General features: G+C 35.5%; 1 protein-coding gene across 4 annotated transcripts; it reads right to left on the reverse strand.

Moving 5' to 3' along the window:
* Positions 1 to 717: 717 nt before the first annotated feature.
* Positions 718 to 15,727, reverse strand: ETAA1 (ETAA1 activator of ATR kinase). 4 transcript variants are annotated; one of them, XM_047781914.1, is made up of 6 exons: positions 15,385 to 15,727; positions 14,120 to 14,248; positions 13,772 to 13,848; positions 10,677 to 10,789; positions 8,376 to 10,414; positions 718 to 3,552 (listed from the first exon to the last, which is right to left on the reverse strand). In XM_047781914.1, the coding sequence occupies exons 1-6, from the start codon at positions 15,605 to 15,607 to the stop codon at positions 3,434 to 3,436; spliced, it is 2,700 nt and encodes an 899-aa protein (XP_047637870.1). In that variant the 5' UTR covers positions 15,608 to 15,727; the 3' UTR covers positions 718 to 3,433. The 4 variants fall into 4 exon arrangements, with proteins under 4 accessions (XP_047637870.1, XP_047637868.1, XP_047637871.1 ...); XM_047781912.1 differs by having other exon boundaries at positions 15,307 to 15,727; XM_047781913.1 differs by lacking the exon at positions 718 to 3,552 and adding an exon at positions 4,432 to 4,758 and having other exon boundaries at positions 15,307 to 15,727.
* Between the last annotated feature and the right edge of the window lie 6,633 nt (positions 15,728 to 22,360).

Raw genomic sequence — 22,360 nt, forward strand, 5'->3', positions numbered from 1 at the left:
GGATTCATTTCCACTGCGCCACGACGGGAACTCCTGGATCAAAATTTTACTAGAAGCTTGGGATGTGTCATTACATCTTGGACTAGGCAATTAAGTTTTCCCCAAAAGATTTAAAACCAGAACTTCCAGAAGTTACTAAAATAGTTAAGTAAAATGAAGACATTTAAATAGCTCTGCACCTTTTCATGAATTTCTCTATTGTTCTGTTTAATAGTTGCATAAAAAAAAAATGACCTCTAGGTGTATTCATATAATCAATACCCACTCACCCACTCACAAACACATAAAGTATAGGAGTCATATGTAACAGCAACTGGAATTGGAAACAAGTTCTTCCAAGCTCTAAAATTAAGCCATAGAATTCCAAGGAGTTTTTTGGCACACATGCCTCAAATGCTACAATTCCTTCCTGTACATATAGATAATTATCACTGGTTTTTATGAATAGCCCCCATAAGTGACAGTGGTTAAGATCATAATATTTGGAATTACACTGCTTGAGTTCAAACTCCAACTCCAATATCTTTCTAACTGTATGACCTTGATAAAGTCATTTAATATGCTTACTTCAGTTTCCCTATTTGTAAAATGGTGGTGAAAGTGTTATTTATATGGTTCTTAATTAAATTTAAATTTTTTAAAACCATGCATGATAAACAAAACATTCAGAAACTGTTATATAAGTTTAACAAGGATGATTTCCTTTCAATCCTATTGCTTTAGCCAATGGACTTTATAAGTACACACAGATAAAGAAGGAGAAAAAAAAAAGTACACACAGAAATTTATGTCTAGATGTATCCATTTATCAAATCTAGGGAAGGCATAAGGACATAAGTTTGTTGTTTTGCTTTAGAGTCCCACAAGTGATTTTGCACTACATCCTGACAAGAACTGAAAAACATGGTCATACTCCAGATAAATTATCACTTGTGTGAATCAGTTAGGCTAAACTGAAATTGTTTTTAGAAACATTTTCCAATCCTGGAGTTCAGGAAATCAAAGTCAAAATGCTTCAAGTGAGGAAGGAAGAATCCCTGCCACTACAATCTATTTAAATTCACTTGACATTTAATAAGTAACCACTACCAGTACTGGGTAGACCAAGATGAATAAGGGGCCTCTGTCCTCAGGAACTTTAAAAGTTCGTGATAATAAAGGACAATGATATAGGCAGGGTTTCCCGAGGTGTGGTACCTGTGTGCATACCACTGTCTGTTATAAGCAACCCAAGTTTTCCTAGGATCAGAAATGCCTGCAACAAGAAAGAGTAACAACAGATAGGCTCTCCTCTGCAGACTCTCCTGCAATACTGGCATTACTAGTGTCAGTTTTTCTGCAGCCAATCTTAGACACATAAACAGCAGCAGAGCTTGAGCTGGAATAGAGCCACCAGGCCTACCAACTGTCCCTTCCCCAGAAACTGGAAAAAGCCAAGCAAGAGAAACAATCCAAACAGTTCTCTATGTGCTCATTAATGGGCCACTCAGTCCCTACTGTTTCCAACAAGCACTAAAGAGGAGGATCAGGATAGGAAAGGAGAGTGTGAAGAACATGTTGGGGTTCAGATTTGCTGGGCTACCCTTTCACCCCCATCTGTAAGTACTCTACATACTATACATTTCCCTTTAAAGAGAAAAGGGGTCACTTTAAGAAAACTTTAAACAGCAGCATAGGCTATATTGAGAATAGGACAAAACTATGGAAGAGTACAACATGAGAAGTTTTAGAAATAATACTAGAATACATATACAACTGAATGACATATAAGGAATTGTAGAACTGTCCCACCAAAGATTCAAGAAATAAGACCACAATGATTAGAGAGAAGAAATCAATTCCAGTAAGGATGATCAGGTACAAGTGTCAAAGAAATGGAAACTTACTGGGCTCAATGATTGGGCAAAAGAGGCTCAAGGCACTCCCCAGGAATCAAGGTGTAGGCAGGGAAGAGCTTAAGCAAAAGTAGAGCTATCCGAAGTACAGGGGAACACAGTGAAGCCACTTTAGAAAAGGAAAAAGATTCTTAGCTCTTCACTTTCTTACAGAGTAAACTTACCTATATTTACATGGGTTCTTTATTATATATGCTTAGACAAATAATAAACGTTACTTGCAATGTGTCACTCCACTGCACACATGAAAATAACTTTTTTCAAAATGATGTAGCTATACAGCAATACCTTAAAACACATTTAATCATTTTGCTATCATAGCTCTAAGATACCTGAACACAGGGGAACACCCTAGTAGGTCTTCACATCTCTAACTTTCATCAGCCTCCTAAAGCCATTTGGGATGAAGAAAGCATCCTAATCGTCCTTATGCCACTTAGGAAATTCCAAACAGGCAAAAAGGAAAAAGAGAGTAATAGAGAAGAACAAATTAGTAAAGTCAGTAAGTTAATCAATGGAAAATTACATAGTTCAAGGAAAACAGAAATTGTTTTCTATATCCTAGAATGTTAATTCTTTAACTAAGAAACAATGAACGTGTTTATCAAACAGTCTCTTAGTGTACTTTTACTTATTTTTTAGTTTTATACTATACAGAAATTAATGCTCCCACTAACAAGTTATTTTATGTGCTAATTATAATTAGTAACTCTGAAGCAAATGGTATGTTTGCCTAGGTATCCATTAGAATGAAAAACATCATTCCAATCCCAGCACAACTTTAACTTGCCTTGTGACTAGCAGAATAACAGTATTCATTTCTCACCTACACAATAGAGAAGTTGGACCAGATGATATCTAAAATTTGACAGTTTTAAATGTTGATGATGCCACGCAACTTACATGCCCAAAACACATGCATTTTTTCTAAACTTAACTTCTTAAATCAGCATTTTCCCTAAAAATGACAGCAAGTTTCAAAACTACATTACATTTCAGAGAATTTAAAATTCACATCTACTACAGAGTAGCAACTGAAAATATTACTTTCCTTACAAATAAGTTGAAATCCTTTATTTCCTACCAGCCATGTTCCTAAGAATATGTAAGTATTAGTTAAAATTCAGAAATGCATAAAAACCTTAAGGCATAGTTATTTAAAGTAAAATTAAAAAATAGTCTATTAAATTATTAAGTTGAAGCTTTGTATTAGAAATAATTATCTATTTTTGATGATACTCTGCATTCATAGTATTTAAAAATAAAACTACTTTCCTCTGTATAATTCTACTACATAATTGCTAACTTTTCTGAATTTCCAAATTACATGCAATTATTTCCATATTTTCATATACATCTCCATGGAAAGGCTTCAATGACCACTGCAAACACAGATTTATTAAATAAAGTAGAAGTCCATGCTTTATAACTCAGCATTAAATTTCTCACAGAGAAATCAAGAAAAAAAATTTCCTATCATAGATAGTTATCAACTGTCTTTGTTATTTCCCAACAAATATTTCATTAAAGAAACCAAGTTAGGTGGGAGCTGCCTTTACAGATGATGCCTGTGCTTTGGCCATTCTTCGAACCAATGCTTCTTGTCTTTTTCTCTGAATTTCTTCAGGAGAATACTTTCTATTTTTCTCTTCTTCCTCTAAAAGTGAAACAAAATATAGGTAATAACTTTACAGACGATATAGTCATTCTGAATGAGTTTTAAGTTTTACTATTTTATTACCCAGATTTGCCACATTGGTTTGGTAAATAAATCACACTAACCTACTAAATACAGGTCTCCATATACAGAGGGGGTGCAGTACAAGGCTCTAGGCCAAAATGAAATCAAGGCTGACCAATCTGTACCTATCTGATACATTCTTTTCATAGTGTGATTAAATTCATTTGATTAAAAACCATACATTTTAACTACCCAGCAAATAATTCCAGGGAGCTATGACACCCAATTTATATAACCAATAAATGAATAAATTTTAAAAACAAATTGTTTTGAAAAGTTAGATAGATTGAAACAGAAAAGTAGTTAAAATATAATGAATTAAATTTGATACTAATACCTTAGGTAGTGTATTTTTATTATAAGATAAGCTATGTTAATATTCACACCTACTTTTTTTCCCCTATAGAATTCCAGAATTTTCACTTCAGCCATTCAGAGAAAAATATTCTTGGAGTGATAGATTGAAACTTGTCAATGAACATGTAGCTCACTGTCAGATACTATATTTTTATTTGGAGGACACATTTTACATAAACGCTAGAAAATTATTTCAAAAAGCAGGATATCTGAATAAAATCTTCAAGGTGAATGTCTTTAAATACATAAAAATGTGAAACATTCTGATATAGTCTTATGCAATATACTTTAAGGTATATTTCAGATAAACATACTATAAAAATGTTTTAAATTAGATAAATGTAAATAAGAAAGTTCAATTTTAATAACATATCCAATTTTGCCTCTACGAAAATTCTGTGTTCTAATAAAACAAATTTAATTCCACAGTTAAATTATTTTGGGCTAAAATATTAGATTATCTATATAATGCTATTAAGAATCAAACTTGAAAATAAGCAAACCTATTTCCTCATTTAAATAATGTTTTAAAATTAAGACCATTATCCTACTTCATATTTAAGTGCCCTTCTATTGGTAAACTTGTTTATGTTGTAACATCCACCTTTCAGAGAGGTAAATAAGAATCTACATTACTGCCAACAGAGAAATATTACTTACAGTGACATCTAGACAAGTGTTCAGAATTTAGCTGTTATAAGACATTTGTCTTGTTAACTAAGGCAGATATTTGCCCCAAATACACCATCTGTTTCCCCTTCCTTCCTGGCATAATCAGAAATAGAAGAGGGTGTTCAGGGTAAGAGATAAATATCTCGGATAAACTCCTCAGATGATTCTGATGCCTTTTATTTTGAAAACCAATTATCACACAGATTATAGCTATTTCTCCTTACAGAAAAATACTATAAAATTAGTTTGACTAATTTATCTATTATTTTAGTCTCAAAGTTGAGAAACTAAGAAACTCAGAATATACACACAATTTACATTCAGTTGACCATCAAGTTTGGAAGGAAAAGATTAATTAATTGACAGCAGAAAAGAACATAGCTTCACTAAAACTGGCCTTATGACTGGCTTCACAATATTCTGGAAAATAATTTCAAATGATATAAAGTCACACCACGAAATCTGATTTAGGGAGTCATTCGTTTCTCTCATCAGCCCTTCCTTTAACTCAAGCTGTAATAAAAATACATAGCAAGGTCTCAAACTACTGCAAGGTACAAAGCAAGAGTGGCTTTTTCATCTTTATCCTGGAGCAGGGGTCAAGAAACTTTGTTTTCTATAAAGGGCCAGAAAGTAAGTATGCTAACCTTTAAGGTCATGTGATCTCTTGCTGCAGCTGTTCAGTTCTGTCACTGCAGCATAAAAACAGCCATGGACAATGCATAAACAAATTACGTGGCTGTGTTCAAATAAAACTTTGTTTATGGACAATGAAATATGAATTCCATATAGTTTTCAAAACATTAGCTATTATTCTTTTGATTTTTTTTCAACCATCTAAAATGTGAAAATCATCTTGGCATGCTGGCTGTACAGACTATACTATACAGGCTAGAGTTGGACAGGCCAGTTTACCAAACCTGGCCTTAAGGCAATGAGGTAGTTAGATGGGTTTTGTTTCAAAGACATTCCCTAGAGAGCAGCTTGCTACACCAAAGTAAAAGGAGACGGCAACAAGAGGAAATATCAACAAGGTTAATATTATAGAATATGAGGTACTATCAATAAACTCAAAGGAACAACTGTAAAGTAAACTGAAAGGCAGATTATCCATCTGTTAAAAAATGAAGATAGGAGAGTAGACAAGAATTTTGGAAAAACTCAGATATTCCAGACAGATTTAGTCTTTAATGGAATTATAACTGTAAGTAAGTAAATTCATGTCACATTTAAATATAAACTTAAATATTTAAAATTATTATATTGACAATTTATAAAGTTTCAAAATATCTAGTTTGGGCTATATGTCAGTGTTGATAAGAATATAAATTGATATAATTTTAAGGAAAGCGTTGGAGAGACCCATCAAAATTTAAAACATTCTGAATATTACATCAGTTTTTCAGTAATTAACAGAAATGGTCACATGAGCATGCATAAATTTACATACAAGAATATTCACTGGGGGGTTGCACTGTCTGTGATGGAACAACTGCAATCGAACTCAACTTCCATCAAGAAAAACAATTACATAAATTATGGTGCATCCATATAATCACATACTATGAAGTCATTCAAAGGACTGAAGAAAAGCTATATGTATTAACAGGAAATAATAGTTACAATACATTAAGTGAAGGCAAAACCAAGTTGCCAAATAGTGTACAGTATATAACTACATCTATATGTGTATATGAATAAAACCCAGAGAAAGTGAATCTGAATCATTCTGGGTGGTTAGAAATGCACTGTAATTTAAAGGATAAATGGAAAATAGCCAGGCAGATCTGGTGTATGCACATGGGGGTACTATGTTTCTGGGGAAGAGCACTGGGCATTAAGAAGCACAAGTAATTCAGCCAGAAATATTCCTTTGTAAAAAATCTCTCAGTATCCGCGGATGACAGACTTTTCACATTATACTGCAGGATGTTCATTCAAATATTTATTAAACATCTTCTAAATGGAAGGTCTAGGTATTCACTGATAAGACAGTACTCAATATTTCATTGCAAACTCTGATTTTAAAAAATGAAGGGAATAAGAGAGACAACTGAAAGAGCTTTTCTTAAGCACTTATAGATTGTTCAAGGGAGGCCTCTGTGAGATGGTTAAAACTTAACTGAGACCTAAGGATAAAACAACACACACCAAAGGGGAGAATGGGGGGACAAATGCTGGAAAGTAGTATTAGCTGGGAATAGCGGTCAAAGCTCTTAAACTAGCAAAGAACCTATTCTGTTTAAGAAACTGAAATACACCTGGTGTAGTTGAAGCCAAATAGGTAAGAGAAAAAAGACAGGCAGGTTAAGGAGAGAGAATCCAAAGCCTTGCAGATCAAAGTGTAAAGTTTGAATTTTATTTGAAATATGATGGGCAGTGACTGAAAGTTGCCATTAAGCAGAGGAATGCCATATATGCCTATTTGTTTGTTTCTACTTTTTAAATCTTGTTTTAAAAGACTAATATGGGAGTTCCCATCGTGGCTCAGTGGTTGACAAACCTGACTAGGAATGATGAGGTTGCAGGTTCAGACCCCTGGCCTCCTTCAGTGGGTTAAGGATCCAGTGTTGCCGTGAGCTGTGGTGTAGGTTGCAGATGCGGCTTGGATCCCACATTGCTGTGGCTGTGGCGTAGGCCAGCAGCTGTAACTCCGACTGGACCCCAGCCTGGGAACCTCCATATGCCGAAGGTGCGGCCCTAAAAAAGACAAAAGACCAAAAAAATAAAAATAAAAAATAAAAGACTAATCTGCTGTTTGGAGACTAGAATTGGGAGGGGACAGGCAGAAGAACTGCAGCAGTCTAGTCAGGAAATGTTGGCTTGGATAAGGGTGGTAGCACTACAGAGTGAGAAAAATAGGTTTTTCTTTCTTTTCTTTTTTTGGCTTTTTAGGGCCACACCCTGTGGCATATGGAAGTTCCTGGGCTAGGGGTCCAATCAGAGCTGCAGCTGCCGAAACAGCCACAGCAACAATGGATCCATGACACATCTGCGACTTATGCCACAGCTTGTGGCAATGCCAGATCCTTAACCCACTGAGTGAGGCCAGGGATCAAACCCACATCCTCACTGATACTAGTTGGGTTCTTAACCTGCTGAGCCACAAGAACTCCAAAAAAGGACAGTTTTGAAATATATTTTTTTAAGGTAGAACAATGGAACTTGTTGACAGAAAGGAGAATTAGGGAAAAGTGGAAGTAGAAAGAATGAAAGATGACAGGATGTACTGAGTAAGTGAGTAATTCTAAACATCATAACTAAAAGTTTTATATCAGATAGTACGCTAGCAAAGGATTAGAATACTCTAAACCTTCAAATACTGTTCACCTCAATATTCTGCTAAAAATAGGAATAAAATTATTCAAAATTTAAAACAATGAGATATTTAGTGAACATACGGAATCTCATACATACATCCGAGAGTAAAGTTTTCTAGGAAGTAATTCAGAAAATAGTCAAAACATATTTATTGACCACCTACTTTATGCTAGTCCCTGTATTAAATGTTGGCAAAGCATTCAACACAGTCTTTTGAAAACATGAATCACCCAGCATTTGCGTATTATTCCAGTATCATGATTTATAAACATCACTTTAAGACTTCTACATAAACATCATAGAATAGTTTCTAATTTACATGTTTCACAAATTCAACACAACCAATAACTAGTCTGGCTACTTTTCAAAGAAAACTATTTTATACATACCTTTGGAAGGTTGTTTCGAAGATTCAGAAAATTTCACCATAGATTGCTGTTGAACAGCCTTCTCACATAAGGGGTTGACAGTTTTATTTTTCTCCAAACCCTGTGTAATTTTGGTATCAGGAATAGTTCCTGTTATATAATTGTTATTAAACTGGGAAAGAATTTGAGAATTTTTCATCTTTGTAAATGTGTACTTAGAAAATCTAACTGTTCTGTTAACGTCACTCTGAGCTTCATCTGCTACGGTCCTATGGGGCAGATGTGGAGTACTTATCAACTTCTTATAGGTACCAACTTCTGTACTCGTATGATCTGAACTCACATTCAAACTTGAACTTCCTGTAAGAACTGATCTGGAACTATTCACTTGTATTGGAACATCAGTGTTATTATTCCAAGAGACATGCAGATTATTCATTGGACAATTTGAGTTCTTAGAGTACAGAGTCAATTTTGTTGTAGCACCTAAAAAACCCGGAGAATTTCCACAAATTTCCCCTTTCTCCATCTTCACGGATTTATTTACTTGTGAGCTATTTGTCAATGAAAATTTATGTGCTGAAATGCTGTTCAGATTCAAAGGCTTTGATTGCACCAACTGACTTCCTTTTTTAGGTGTAGTAACCACGTTTTTGGCTCCATGTTTAGAACTATTATTGATCCCAAGTACACTTTCTGATGTCCTGCTGTTCACTCTAATGTCTTGTTGCTGAGTCAGTCTTTCAATATCATCACAGGCTTGGTATAATAAATCATCATCCACATCATCTTCCCAGGTATTCTCTAACTGATGACCCGCTTTAATAATTTCACTGGCAAATGATGGATCATTCCAGTCATCAAAGAAAGAAGTAAGCTTTGATGCATTAGTCTGATTTGGGTTACCAACACTGGCTTTATTGCCCAAAGTTGCAGAGCCTAAAGGCTCTACATTAGTAGGTGTTTTAAAACTCTGATTAAAAATGGACTTATTTTTTTGTTCATTAGGATATCCTGTGTTCAAAGTAGACTTTTTTCCAGAAGTATTTACATTAGGAGAAAATTTAATATGAGCATCTTCCTTTACTTTTGTCAGATTAGATCTAGTTGCACAGTCTTGAATTCTGTTTTGAACAACTGTATCACAAAGTTTCTCAAATTTCATTTTATTTCCAGTGGATGATAACTTGTTTGGTTTACCATTTGGGTCTGGTGACAATTTGTATTTTGTAGCATCTGTTAATTCTCTGTTATGTGTCTTTGAAGGAAGATTCTGTAACATTTTTGAATCTCTTAACCTGGCGTCTAGACTTATATTCATTCCTGATTTACTTTTATCATTTATACTGTTAAAGGTACACATTTCCTTTTGATCAGCAATCTGGGCTATTTTAGGAGTGGGGAAAAGTTCAGACATTTCAACATTCTGCATAAAAGGCTCATGACTTAATAAGTTTTCCCAATCATCCTCAAAATCACTGGTAGTAAGTGCATCAATGGGCCTAGTAAAAGCTCCTGGTTCCTTAATACAGGAAGTCACATATGATTTTGTCATTGTAGGAGTATGTACTTGATGAGAAAGTGATCCTGGAGTTTTATCTGGCAGTTTTTCAGTGACCAGCGCTTCATTAGTAATGATTTTGTCTTTCGAAGCATTTTTCATTCTAAAATTAATATTACTGGTGTCCAAGAAAGCATCTGATAGATCCTGGCTTAACTGTCCACTACATTTCTGAGTAGAACCATCAAAAATGGCAATAAAGGCTGCTTCAGCATTTTGGTCAAATGGCCTCTGACTGCTATTTTGATCATTTACCAAAGGCATCTTCGTGTTTTCTTTCACTGGTTTCTTTACTGTAGCGTCTACTTTAGGAACAATACCATGTAGTAACTGTGTCTGTACATTATCTCTGTAATTATTTAAAGTCTCTGCATCTGAAATCATCTGGATAAGATCATAATTTCTGTTTTGCTCTTGAATCACATCTAGCTCTTCCATATTTTTATCAAACTGTTTAGCCAGTTTCATAAGTTCCTCCTCCTGATTTTGTGTTTTCAACCTAGTAAAACAAATATTTTAAAAATTATAACTAAGTAAAGTTCTAAGAGTCATAAATATTCAGTTGTTATTTAACATATTTTAAGGTTTAAACTTGAAAATTTTAAATTACATTATAATAATGTTTAAGTCCAAAACTTTACATGTCAAAATTAAGGAAAATAATTTATGACCATTTTGACACATTCACAAAATCAAAATAGAACACTGTTAAAAATGTTTACTTCACTAAATGTCAGAAAAACTGAAAAGTTGGAACTTACTTTGTGCAGCTGATTTTTGCTCTTGATTTTCCTTTTGCAACACTGGGAGTGCAAGGAATAGCAGTTGCACCAATCCACATGCCCAGCATGGAATCTGTTGTTGGTTTCTCATCCTTTGGCAGAAGGGGGAAAAAAAAGGTATCAAGGTACCAAAAACAAACAAACAAACAAACACTCTAATTATGCTGAACAATTTTTTTAAAGCAATTAATGCTGGTGATAGCTACTAAACAAACTCCAAAACAATGAGAAGCTGGAGGATGGCAATAATAAGTTGCAAGAAGTAACCTATTTATGTTTCAGGTATGAAAACATTCAGAATTGGGAATGCCTTATTTGCAAAAAAAAATTAAGTTCTAAAGAATTTAACTAACAAATGCATATTCAATAGTAAAAGCACATGTTTTTATAAAAAGAAAACTGATGGAATTTTTTCAGTTGTCATAAGATATTCATGAAAACAAACATTAGTATCTTAAATAAACTGTGTAGCAGGAATCATTAGAATTAGGAATAAAAAGATAAACAGAATTCTTCCTGTATCATCTGAGTCTCCAAATTTTCCCTATCTCCATTATAATGTTTAAAGTCAGACAATCCATGTTTAGAAAGAAAGAAAGAATTAACAATACTTAGAAAGAAAGAAAGTAAACTTAGAATAAGTTAGGACTGAGTTAGACCTAAATGTAAGGTTAGAACTGTTATTTTATGAATGAGACAGGGATAAGAATAAAAATAAGCAGAGAAAGCAGGTAGGGAAGTCTAACCAAGATTAAGGCTAGGAAAAAGCCATTTTAGTCCTGGATTTCTTGCAATACCTTTCCTACTCAATCAAGCATAAACTTAGAGAGTGAATTTATGTATTAGTCACAAACCAAATCAACAAGTTAAACAGGTTATACATTTTCTATTCTATTTTTATATTACCTAAAATAAACATAAACAACCATCACATAAATTAAAATAATCTTATTACTGGATTATAGGTTATTTGAAGGTAAGGGCTTCCTATGATAGTTCAGCATCTAGGAAAATGTTTAGCATAAAGATGATGTCAACTCATGTTTATTCACTAGAAAATTAGGTACGAAGGTATCAGCAACTTGGTGCTTTAAAATCCTCAATCAATCAACGAGCAGTTTTCTCAGATGTCCAGTTGAGCTTAGTAGATTTCAGCTTTGCAAAATACTCCAAGAAAAACTAATTTTGATTTTAGACTCAATATATATTTTCCTTTTTGTTTCAACAAAAATCTCGGATTTTAGCAACCCAAGCCACTGCAGTGACAACACCGGATCCTTAAACTATTGCTCCACGAAAGAACTCCAAACTCATTCCATTTTTATATAAAAGTATGACCATAAATAAGGTATCTAAACATATAACTTCATTTAATCCTAGAGAATACTGTGCTGGGAAAATGATGGGGAAATGATGGGAAAATATACACTGTCTTCAAACAAACCACATTGTATAACAAGTATCCCTGAAGAAAGTAAAATGAAAAAGTGCAAATTTTTAAAAAGTCTTCTCTGGAAATATTAAGCTGACTTGAATAATTATTTGAGAAGAATAACTCACCTAAATATAAGCAACATGAAAATGTCTTTCTGAGAACATGACAAGCTCTTAAAAAGACCTGGATACTATCAAAGATTTATATGCTTTAAAAGTTCTCAGTTGAAAAGGGTAATATTTAAGAGCAACTAATTTCACTGTTATTTTTTTTCTTAAACAAAAGTTACCACTTGCATAATGCTGCCATTCATTTCTTTATATGAGCTATTATTTCTAGTTCACTTAGGTAAAGAGTCCAATAATTTACTCAACTATCTTTCTACCACTATTTAGGCTGACCAGCCCAAACACATTTTACTATGCTTCTTTCAGGTGAAACTCACAGTTAATGAAGATCTATTGTTAACTTATGAAGTAAAGAGTATATGGTATAAATGCCATTTAACTAATGAACTATATGTAAAATGCATTTCTATGACATGCCAAACATGGAATGCAGAGCTAGTAGCAACAGAGTTGTTTTGACTGTGCTAGCTGTAAATTTAGATATTTTATTGCCACTAAGAAAAACTTTATTTCCTGTCTCCTCCACCTGGATGATGGTGATCCCTGTAACCACAGTTTGGACCCATGCCATCTATTGTTTATGATCAACATATAGCCACTATCCACAGGCATGTCAAGGAAAATGCCAGACTTCCTATGGAGAAGATCCTACACAAAAACTGGATGTTTTCTGGCTTTAAATGTTGCTAAATAAGAAAAAAGAGAAAGGAAAGCGGTTCAGAAAAGAGGCTGATCTAAACTTATTATTTCAGTTTCACTCAAGCATTATAAGAGCTAAAATAAAGAAGAAATATTTGAAAATTGTTCTATTATGGCAAATAATTTAAATACCATAATTAACTTTAACATAACCTAACATCTGTAGTGCTCTATAGTTTTTAAATAATTTTTATCTAACTCAATCCTCATAATTCAAGAAAGAGAACAAGACAAGTATAATTTTAGTTTATGGTTGAATGAACTAAAACTCTGAGAGATTTAAGTGACTTGCTTAGAGTCACCCAAATAGGAGGCATGCTGAGAACTAACTCCAAATCCAGTGTTTTTTTCATTTTTATGTTTGCCTCTTGATGATGCTGTAAGTCAACAAGTATTAAGAAAAGCAATTTCAATGGGGAAACAGTGTATTATAGACAGTTTAAAAAAATACCAACTGTAAAAAAAAAATAAACCTTAGAAGTTTAAATTTGTTGTCTGATTCTATTATTTTAGTAAATTGAAAAATGATTCCATATGTTGTTAAGCAACACTAAAAACAAACTAAACAAAGCTCTAGTTAAAAATCATCACTCTAACCAAGTAAAATATACACTTAGGAAAATACATATTACCAATTTTACATTTTGTTCCTTTTTTCAAAAATGCCTTTCAGTGGTAGAAAAAAGTAATCTTTGCTGCTCTATTTTTGGAAATAAGACAAACATTTTTCACATAAATGAATTATTGAAAAAAAAACTTAGTGGCACATTTTTCATTATTTTAAAATAAACTGTAAAATCACTGCTATTTACCTGAGGAGCAATACGATTAACGATATGGGAAATCTCATCACTATCTGTGGTGTAAATCTGTTTTTTTCTTCCTTTACCTAAAGAAACAAAGACATTTCTATAAATTATTTAAAAATCCAATTTTTAAAAATAGAGGTCATTTCTTAGAAAATAATTTTAATTAGTATGGCTTAAATCACTACTCACCCAGACATCACATGCATATTGTAACAACATGATCATTCAAGATTCTCATAAAACATCTGCTATATAAAAGATCCCAATGTTATTACCTGACTGAAATTCTGTAGTTAAGTCCTAACCACTGATCAAATATTCACCCAGAAAAAAATGTTAATGACAAATTACCTAACTGTTTTGTCATTGGAGAATTCTGATCCCAAAAGATATCATTCAATCCATCTGGATCATTAGGAGAACTGAAGGTAGATGACAATAAATCCACTTGCAGCATTCTCTTAGGTGTTTCATACATTTCTACAGAAGAGCGGAACAACTGTTGCATTTTAAAGCATTACTTTACTGCATAATACCCAATGTTAAATAATAGCTTACACTCAATAACTTATTGTTCAATTTAAAATTTTCTCCCAGAAATATTACCCTAACCACAATTGATATATTTGTTTCACATAAAAATCCCTGCAATTCACAAATTTAACACTGTAAATAGCAAATATTTTAAGATAATCTAGTAGCTCTATACATGGACAATACTGGATAACCTGTATTACCACTGGAACTTGGAGGCTAGGGGAACTACCTGCAACTTACAGATACAATTCAAAAATCAAAAGCATTCCAACACTTTAGTGAAAGTATATGTGTAGCCTCCTTTCACCAACTCTATCTAACTTACACTGATCATGTCAAAAAGCTTTGGTGATCCATTTCTTGGGAAGTTTTGTCTAGTATCACTTTGTTTTTTTGTTTACTCTGCAATTACTTTGTCAAAGTATACTAAAAGCAAAAAGGTAACAGAGGCTGTGCTTTAAGACCACGCTCTAGAAAAGAGCTTTTATATGAGTTTCATTTATTCCCAGGATTAGAAATCTTTAAAAAATGTAACACCAAAAATGGTTCACAATGAAATATTCAGGGGCCCTTAGTTTCCTACTTTGAGGGACCTTATACAAAGGAACTTCCGGTTTATTCCTAACGATGTGCGACATCACCTAGGCTTTGAGGATACAGACAGCTATAGCTTTCCTAAGGCCCCTTCTGTAAATCAAGTCAGGGCAAAAAGTTTAGAGGGAAATAATTTCTCTAGGAATACGCTGAAGGCAACAGGTATTATTTCCTCTCTCTCTGCCACTGCTGATGCCTGGAGGAGCAGCCTAGCAATATGCCTTCCTCCCTCCAACAGGTAAACCCCCACGATCTATTCCTGTGGCAGGGGCAACACATGGGCTGTACAACCTAACAAGGCAGTGCTCAAACTCGGGGACCAAAGCCGTGGGGGAGTGGTGTTGGGACTCACGCGGGAGAAACCCAGAGAAAGAAAACACGAGGTCAGACTCCACCCCCACCCCTACCCGGCGTTTCCCTGTTAGGAACAGGGTTGTGAAGCTGAGTCGCAGAGGCCCTGAGAGGCCGCGCTGCCCACGTCTCACCCTCGGGGTTACTTTTACTGCACGAAGCGGCTGCTGGAGGTTGCTCTTGCTGCGGCAGAGGCCGGGTAGGCCTCTCTCTAGCCCCGCGGGGCCCCGAGCCGTGGGCCGACCTCAGCCGCCTCTTCCCCGGCTCGACCACCGAGCTGCATTCCTCAGTTGCCGTCGCTTTGCGCGGCGTGTTCTTCAGGCCAGGACTGTCCCCATGTTTTCTTCGCCGACTCATTGCCTAGGACCCCCTCTGCTAGCCGCGTCTCCTTTCACATTTTACAATGGGAGGAATAAGGCAATGGAACTACAAGCGGGACTCTGCGCCAATGGCCGCCGCCATTTTGGCTGTTGAGACGCTCGCAAGGGGCGGGCGCTGATTGGCTGCGTCCGGCGAGGGGCGGGGCGTCCAGGGTGCCGAAGGCGCGCTTCCGCAGCCCACCTCCGAGCCGGCTCTGCTCTGCCCTGACCGGTCTGGGTAGGAAGTAGTTGTTAAGAGGTAGTGCATTGGCTCTGTGGGACTGAGAGGGGGAGCATGTGAGGTGGAAAGAAGTTTGAATCCACTGGTATCTTTTTATTGAATTTACAGCTGGAATTACACATTACTCGGATTCATGTTATTGTGAGTTGTAGTTTTTTCAAGAAGAGGAAATGAAAGGTATAGTTCAGGAAGGAGGGCATAAAACTGGCAGATGATATGTGCATAGAAAAATCAAAAATGGAAGTTATTAAATTCATAAATTAACACAGTTGCTGATACAATTGTACTTCAATAGATTAGTAGCAAATATAACACTGACGTTTTGAAGAAATATGATTTGTAATAGCATACAAGAGATCAATTAACTATGAATAAATTTAACTAGATTGCAATATCCATGCAGAGAATTATGAAATATTTTCAAAAGAATTGAAAACCTAAATAAATGGAGAATTACACTGTGTTCATAGGTTGCAGGTTTCAATATTGTTAGGATGTCAGTTCTTCACAAATTGATCTATAGATTCAAAGCAAATCCAAAGTCATAGTAGAGATGTGTGTGTGTGTTATTTTAAAAAGGACATGGAAATGGGAAGGGCTGAAAATGACCAAGAAACTCTTAAAGATCTCCTGAAGAACACTGAAGATTGGTTTCTACCAGATGGTTAAGAAAGTGTGGTAACGGTGAAAGGATAGATAAAAGAAGCAGAATAAATAGCTTAGAAACAGACAACGACATAAATGTACAGATGATTTAAGACAAAGATGACCCTTCTGAACAGTGGGCAAAGGACTTTTTTTTTTTTTGTCTTTTTACCTTTTCTAGGGCTGCTCCTGTGGCATATGGAGGTTCCCAGGCTAGGGGTCCAATCAGAGCTGCCGGCCTACGCCAGAGCCACAGCAAAGCGGAATCCGAGCCGCGTCTGCAACCTACACCACAGCTCATGGTAACGCAGGATCCCCAACCCAATGAGCAAGGCCAATGATCGAACCTGCAACCTCATGGTTGCTAGTCAAATTCGTTAACCAGTGCGCCACAACGGGAGCTCCATGAGCAGTGGGCAAAGGACTTTTTGATAATAAATTGTGCTTAGTCAATTTGATATACTCGTGGAAAAAGAAGTTTAATCTCTGCCTGAAAACATATCCTTAAATTGAGTGCAAATTGATTGTATATTGAATTGTAAAAGATAAAATAACATTTTATAAGGTGATATCAATTGTCTTATTACAGAGAATGAGTTTTAAATGGAACAAAAAAGTCACCAACTATAAAGAAAATAATTACGAACTTGACTACATTAATTGATAACTTGAGAACTTCTGTCTATCCAAAGACAACATTAAAGAGAATGAAAGGCAAGGCACAGATTGGGAGAAGATATTTGCAATATGCAAAATTAAGGGCCTATATATAAATATATGAAGAACTGATGTAATTTGCTAAGAAAATGATTGATCACTTTTAACAAAAATGGGTCAGTTACTTTAGCTCTCCAAAAGGAAGTAAAAATGATTAACAAACTTATATAAAGGTGGTCAACCTGGTTCGTAAGGAGGACAATGAAAATGAAAACCACAACATGATTTTCCTCTACACTTATCAAAATGGCTAAAATTAAAAAGACTGAGAATAGGGATATCAAGGAAGAGAAACAGATGAGACCGTAGCCACAGCCAATACCTGATTGCAGCCTCTGAGAGAACCAGAGCTAGGGGCCCCAACTGATGGGAACTGCCACATATTGCTGGTATATAATTTGGTATATCGATTTGGAAGACAGTTTTTGATCTAGCAATGCCACTGCTAAGATTATAACCAATTGAAATATGTGGGCTTATGCATCGACACATTTTGTAAAAATGCTTTTAGCAGTTAAATTCAAAATTACCCTAAACTGGAAGCATACCAAATACCCTTCAACACTAGAGTGGGTAAATATACTGAGCTGTATTGGCTCGCAAAAATGGTATGTAGCAATGAAAGTGAAAAACTACAGATCCTTGCAACAACGAGGAAAAAAAATCTTATAAACTTGAGCAAGAGAGGCCAGACTTCCCACCCCCTCCTCCCCAAGAATGCTATACAACTCCATTTACATAAATTCCAACAGGCAAAATTAAACTATATTGTATAGGGATGTAAGCTTAAGTGATAAAATTATAAGGAACAATCAAGGAAGTGATTACCATAAAAGTCAGGATAACGGTTACTTTGGGGAGGGGAGAAGAGGCAATGATTAGAAGCCCAGAGGGAGGGAGGTCACATATTGCTGATGTTTAAGTTGGTATAACAATTTGGCAAACAGTTTTTGATGTCAGGCAAGTTTTAGTGTAAGGCAGAAATCCATTCTCCACAAAAGAACTGATTTATAGTCTTTGTCTGTAATATACTGTCTTTATTCTTCCGTTTGGCTGACAGGAGTCCTAGAACTAAATCTGAGGTTCTAGCAATTGTGTAAAACATTGTGATCAAGTAATTCTTTTCTTTTTCATCAGTCCTTGACTCTGTAATATTACCATTGCCATTGTAGCAGCACAGAGGGGAGCAAGCCAATGGTCACGTCCCAGGTCTTGGATGAATTCCTGGGACAGGCCACCAAGTGAGGGTCCTCGGCTTTGAGCAGGAAAGATTTCAAGAGTCGAAGTAAAGCAAAGAAGCAAGTTTGTTTAGAGAGATACACCACATTCCATAGGCTGAATGCAGACCACCTCAGAAAGTGAGAGCTCCCCCAGGGCGTGATGGTAGTTAGTATTTACAGACTGGGTAGTTTCATATGCTAATGAGTAGGAGGAATATTCCAGCAGTTTTGGGGAGGGGGGCAGGGATTCCAGTAATTGGACCACCGCCCACTTTTTTGGCCTTTTATGGTCAGCCTCAGAACTGTCATGGCCATTGTTATGGCGCTAGTGGGCATGTCGTTTAGCATGCTAATGTATTACAATGAGCATATAATGAGGTTCAAGGTCTACTGGAAGTCAAATCTTCCTCCATCTTGGGCCTAATTGGTTCTAACCAGTTTTTGTTGTATCCTGTGTCATTTCTTTAACTGTTAAGCCCTGCCCTCTTCCTTCCTGTTTCACTATGGTTGTTTTCACTCTACATATTTTAAAACCATTATTTAGTTTTATATATTTGTAACAGATATGACGGCTTGGGAGGTAACATCTCTTAAAATTCAGATTAACTTCTTGAACCTCCAATTGTCTAAATTAATAGGATTACTGTGATTTTCCTCTGGGATCTCTTCTACCTCTCAACTCAGCAAGAATTCCAGAAGCAGGAAAAAAAGTCAAATATCCACTACAACATTTTCTTAAATAAATAGCAGTGTAGTTATCTAAGACTGAATTTATCCAAAAAATACCTAACTCACACTTAGAAAATAATTAAAGGAGTTTGAGGAATTTAATAATGCCCATCGGGGTAATAACCATGTGGCAATCCTTTATAGCATATTAATACTGCAAATTAAAAAAAGCTATGAATAATTTTCCATAACCGTCCAAGTTCTGTAGTGCCCAAGTAGTCCTTGTAAAAAGGAACAACCCAAGCTCAAAAAACAGATATGTTGTTACCTCGGCACACCCAGGATGGCTGTAATGTCTAACCATTATGTGGTAGGAAGCTATCATAAGTTTTAGTTTTAAAGTTACTTAATTCACACAATCCATTAGAGTTCTAAATGTAATTCAAATTAAATGTGCTTCCTGAATATAACTCCTGAAATGAATACAGTACAATTATCTTTTGGATTAAAATGTTTTAATAAACAAAAGATAAGTCTTGTAAATGCCTGAATGCAATATGATTCACAATGCCCAAACAGCATTTCTAAGTCTTTACATAACATGTACATATAAGTAAGTCTTAATAACTAAAAGCTTTCCAATAAACCAGAGTCAAACTCTTATTTGTTTTACCTGCAGAAATTATCCATAAATTTAACAGTGATTATTAAGCAAAACAATGAAATATTGAGAGTCTGTTGCTAAGGAGCTTTTTTTGTGGAGTGATTACCTTGTCACTTAATATTACATTGTCACTGTGGGATCAGTGGCCAGTTGTGAGAGGTCTTTGTTTCAAGAAAAAATAAATAAAAATCATAACATACGCTCATGTAGCACTGTATGTGTACAGGTACAAATCTGTCAGAATACAATCAGGGCAACAAAATGAGTAGAGAATGTTTTTTTTTTTTTTTTGTCTTTTTGCCATTTCTTGCGGGGCACATGGAGGTTCCCAGGCTAGGGCAACAAAATGAGTAGAGAATGTTTTTAATAGTCTTGTTACTGTGTTTCTTAAATATATACTAAAATGAACCTGGATAAGTACTGGCCCCATTTTTCCTTGGCCCTGACTTACTGGCAATTGGTTTTTTAATTAGTTAATTAATTAATTAATTTAATTGAAGTATAGTTGATTTGCAGTGTTTTAGGTGTATAGCAGTGTGATTCAGGTTTGTGTGTGTGTGTGTGTGTATTCTTTTTCGGATGCTTTCCCATTATAGGTTATTAGAAGATATTGAGTCTATTTCCCTGTGCTCTACAGTAGGTCCACATTGCTGGCAGTTGTAATTAAAATCACCTAGTATTCCTATCTCTTCTGAGGGAACTGCTCCTTAGGGGACCTCTGCTGCCCCCTTGAGTTTGATCCCCACCAGGTGGTCCCAGTCAGGTAAAACTGATCAGAATAGAGGTGCACTCATGACTTTGGGAGCCAAGGTTGACGCTCCTCTTCCGACTGTCACAAAAAGATACCTTGAGACAGTCATATTTCCTCCTGGAGATTTGAAGAATTTGCTGGAGAGTCTTGAGCCAAAACTTGGGGGGATGGGCAGAAATGCTGAGTAAGACTTCTAATAGTGGAATTGAAAGCATTACCTGATAGGATCACTGGAATGAACACCTATAGATTCCAGATACCTGGAAACTGAACAGCCATTTAGCAGCAATGTCCTTAAGGCCAGGTCCTATGGTAATTCTGATCATTTCCTTTTCTTTTTCAATATGAGCCCTTATAGTAAACTTCCTACCCTTGAGGTAGCTAATGCCAGCTAGTCTATATTCATTAGATCCCCAAAAGCTGAACTAAAACAAAGCTTGGCATCAAGGGTTATGGTCTAATTGTTTCTCAATTTTTATTAGAAGGCAAAAATTGGGAACAGGAATACCAGCTGCAAAATGCTTTCACTTTCAATTGCCATTTGCAAAGTGTGATACCAAAACAATTCTCAAGGACAAGATGGTTGTTATAAACTTTGGTAAAATCATGCTTAATTATAAATAATTTGAGCGGCTTTTTAAAATAATAAGTTAAAGGAATATTATTTTGAGAAGTTCAAAATAGAATGTAACAGAATCCCTTTGAATAATGGAGTTGGGGGCTAAAATATTTTAGTGATTTATTTGAACCTGAGATAAATTATAGTGGGCACTAGCTATCATTTGAAATCACTTTTTCTTTTTTTCAAACTTTTCTTGGCTTACTATTTTACAAACACTTAAAAATTTAGAAAATATGGATCATATTTGTTTGTCTTTCCAAGCCATACTTCAGGATGACCTGTGTTGTACCAGTTTCCTCACCTCTCAACTTGCCAGTACATTTTCCTTGCTGGCCTCAAACTTTGGATCTATCACGGCCCTAGCTTTCTTAGATCCTGGCCCTGAGCTATGCTGCCATGAACCTGTGGTTACCAGGAGCTTTCAATGTCACATGCTATTGTGACAAATCTCATTGATGAGAAATGAGAAATCTCCAAAATAGAGGTTCTAAATTTCTATCACTTCCTATAAAAGAATTGATATTGAGAAAGAAATGAAAGGTTTAATTACTAACAATGGTCTTACGATAAATCCTACACAGAATTTTGTAATGTAGTTAATAAGATTTATAATACTTTAGAATTACTCTATAGTACTAAACACACTTCCTGAAATCTTCACTACAATTGAAATAACAAACATCATCATCACCCCCAAAGCTTCTTGGCCTCTTTGTAATACTTCTGTTTGTAATACATAAGTTTATATCATTTACCTGTGATTAATGGCTTTTTTTTTTTTTTTTTTTGCTTATTAGGGCTGCACTTGCAGCATGTGAAAGTTCCCAAGCTAGGGATCGAATTGGAGCTGCAGCTGCCAGCCTACGCCAGAGCCATAGCAATGCAGGATCTGAGCCATGTCTGCGACCTACACCACAGCTCTCGGCAACGCTGGATCCTTAACCCACTGATTGACGCTCCGGATTGAACCCTTATCCTATTGGATCCTAGTCAGGTTCGTTAACCACTGAGACACAAAGGGAACTCCCTAATGGTTGTGTTTAACAGTCAACTCATAAAATTCCTGAAAATTTAATCATCTGCTCTTAAGAGCTAGTATGAGTTGGCTACAGCATTCCACTGATTTTCTTACCTCTCAAGCTCCTTGATCCACTTGAAGTAACCTCCATTCTATCAGCATTTCCTCATCTTACCTGTTTTTCAAAACTTTTATCAGTTTTAA

The sequence above is a fragment of the Phacochoerus africanus genome, chromosome 5 (genome assembly GCF_016906955.1).
Source record: "Phacochoerus africanus isolate WHEZ1 chromosome 5, ROS_Pafr_v1, whole genome shotgun sequence".
In the NCBI taxonomy this organism is placed as follows: domain Eukaryota; kingdom Metazoa; phylum Chordata; class Mammalia; order Artiodactyla; family Suidae; genus Phacochoerus; species Phacochoerus africanus.

Coding starts and splice junctions, on each gene's coding strand:
- ETAA1 (XM_047781912.1), bottom strand. CDS start 15,607: ATGAGTCGGCGAAGAAAACATGGGGACAGTCCTGGCCTGAAGAACACG. Junction 13,849..14,119: donor TCCAATGACAAAACAGTTAG/GTAATTTGTCAT, acceptor TTGTTTCTTTAG/GTAAAGGAAGAAAAAAACAG. Junction 3,553..8,375: donor TTCGAAACAACCTTCCAAAG/GTATGTATAAAA, acceptor TTTCACTTTTAG/AGGAAGAAGAGAAAAATAGA.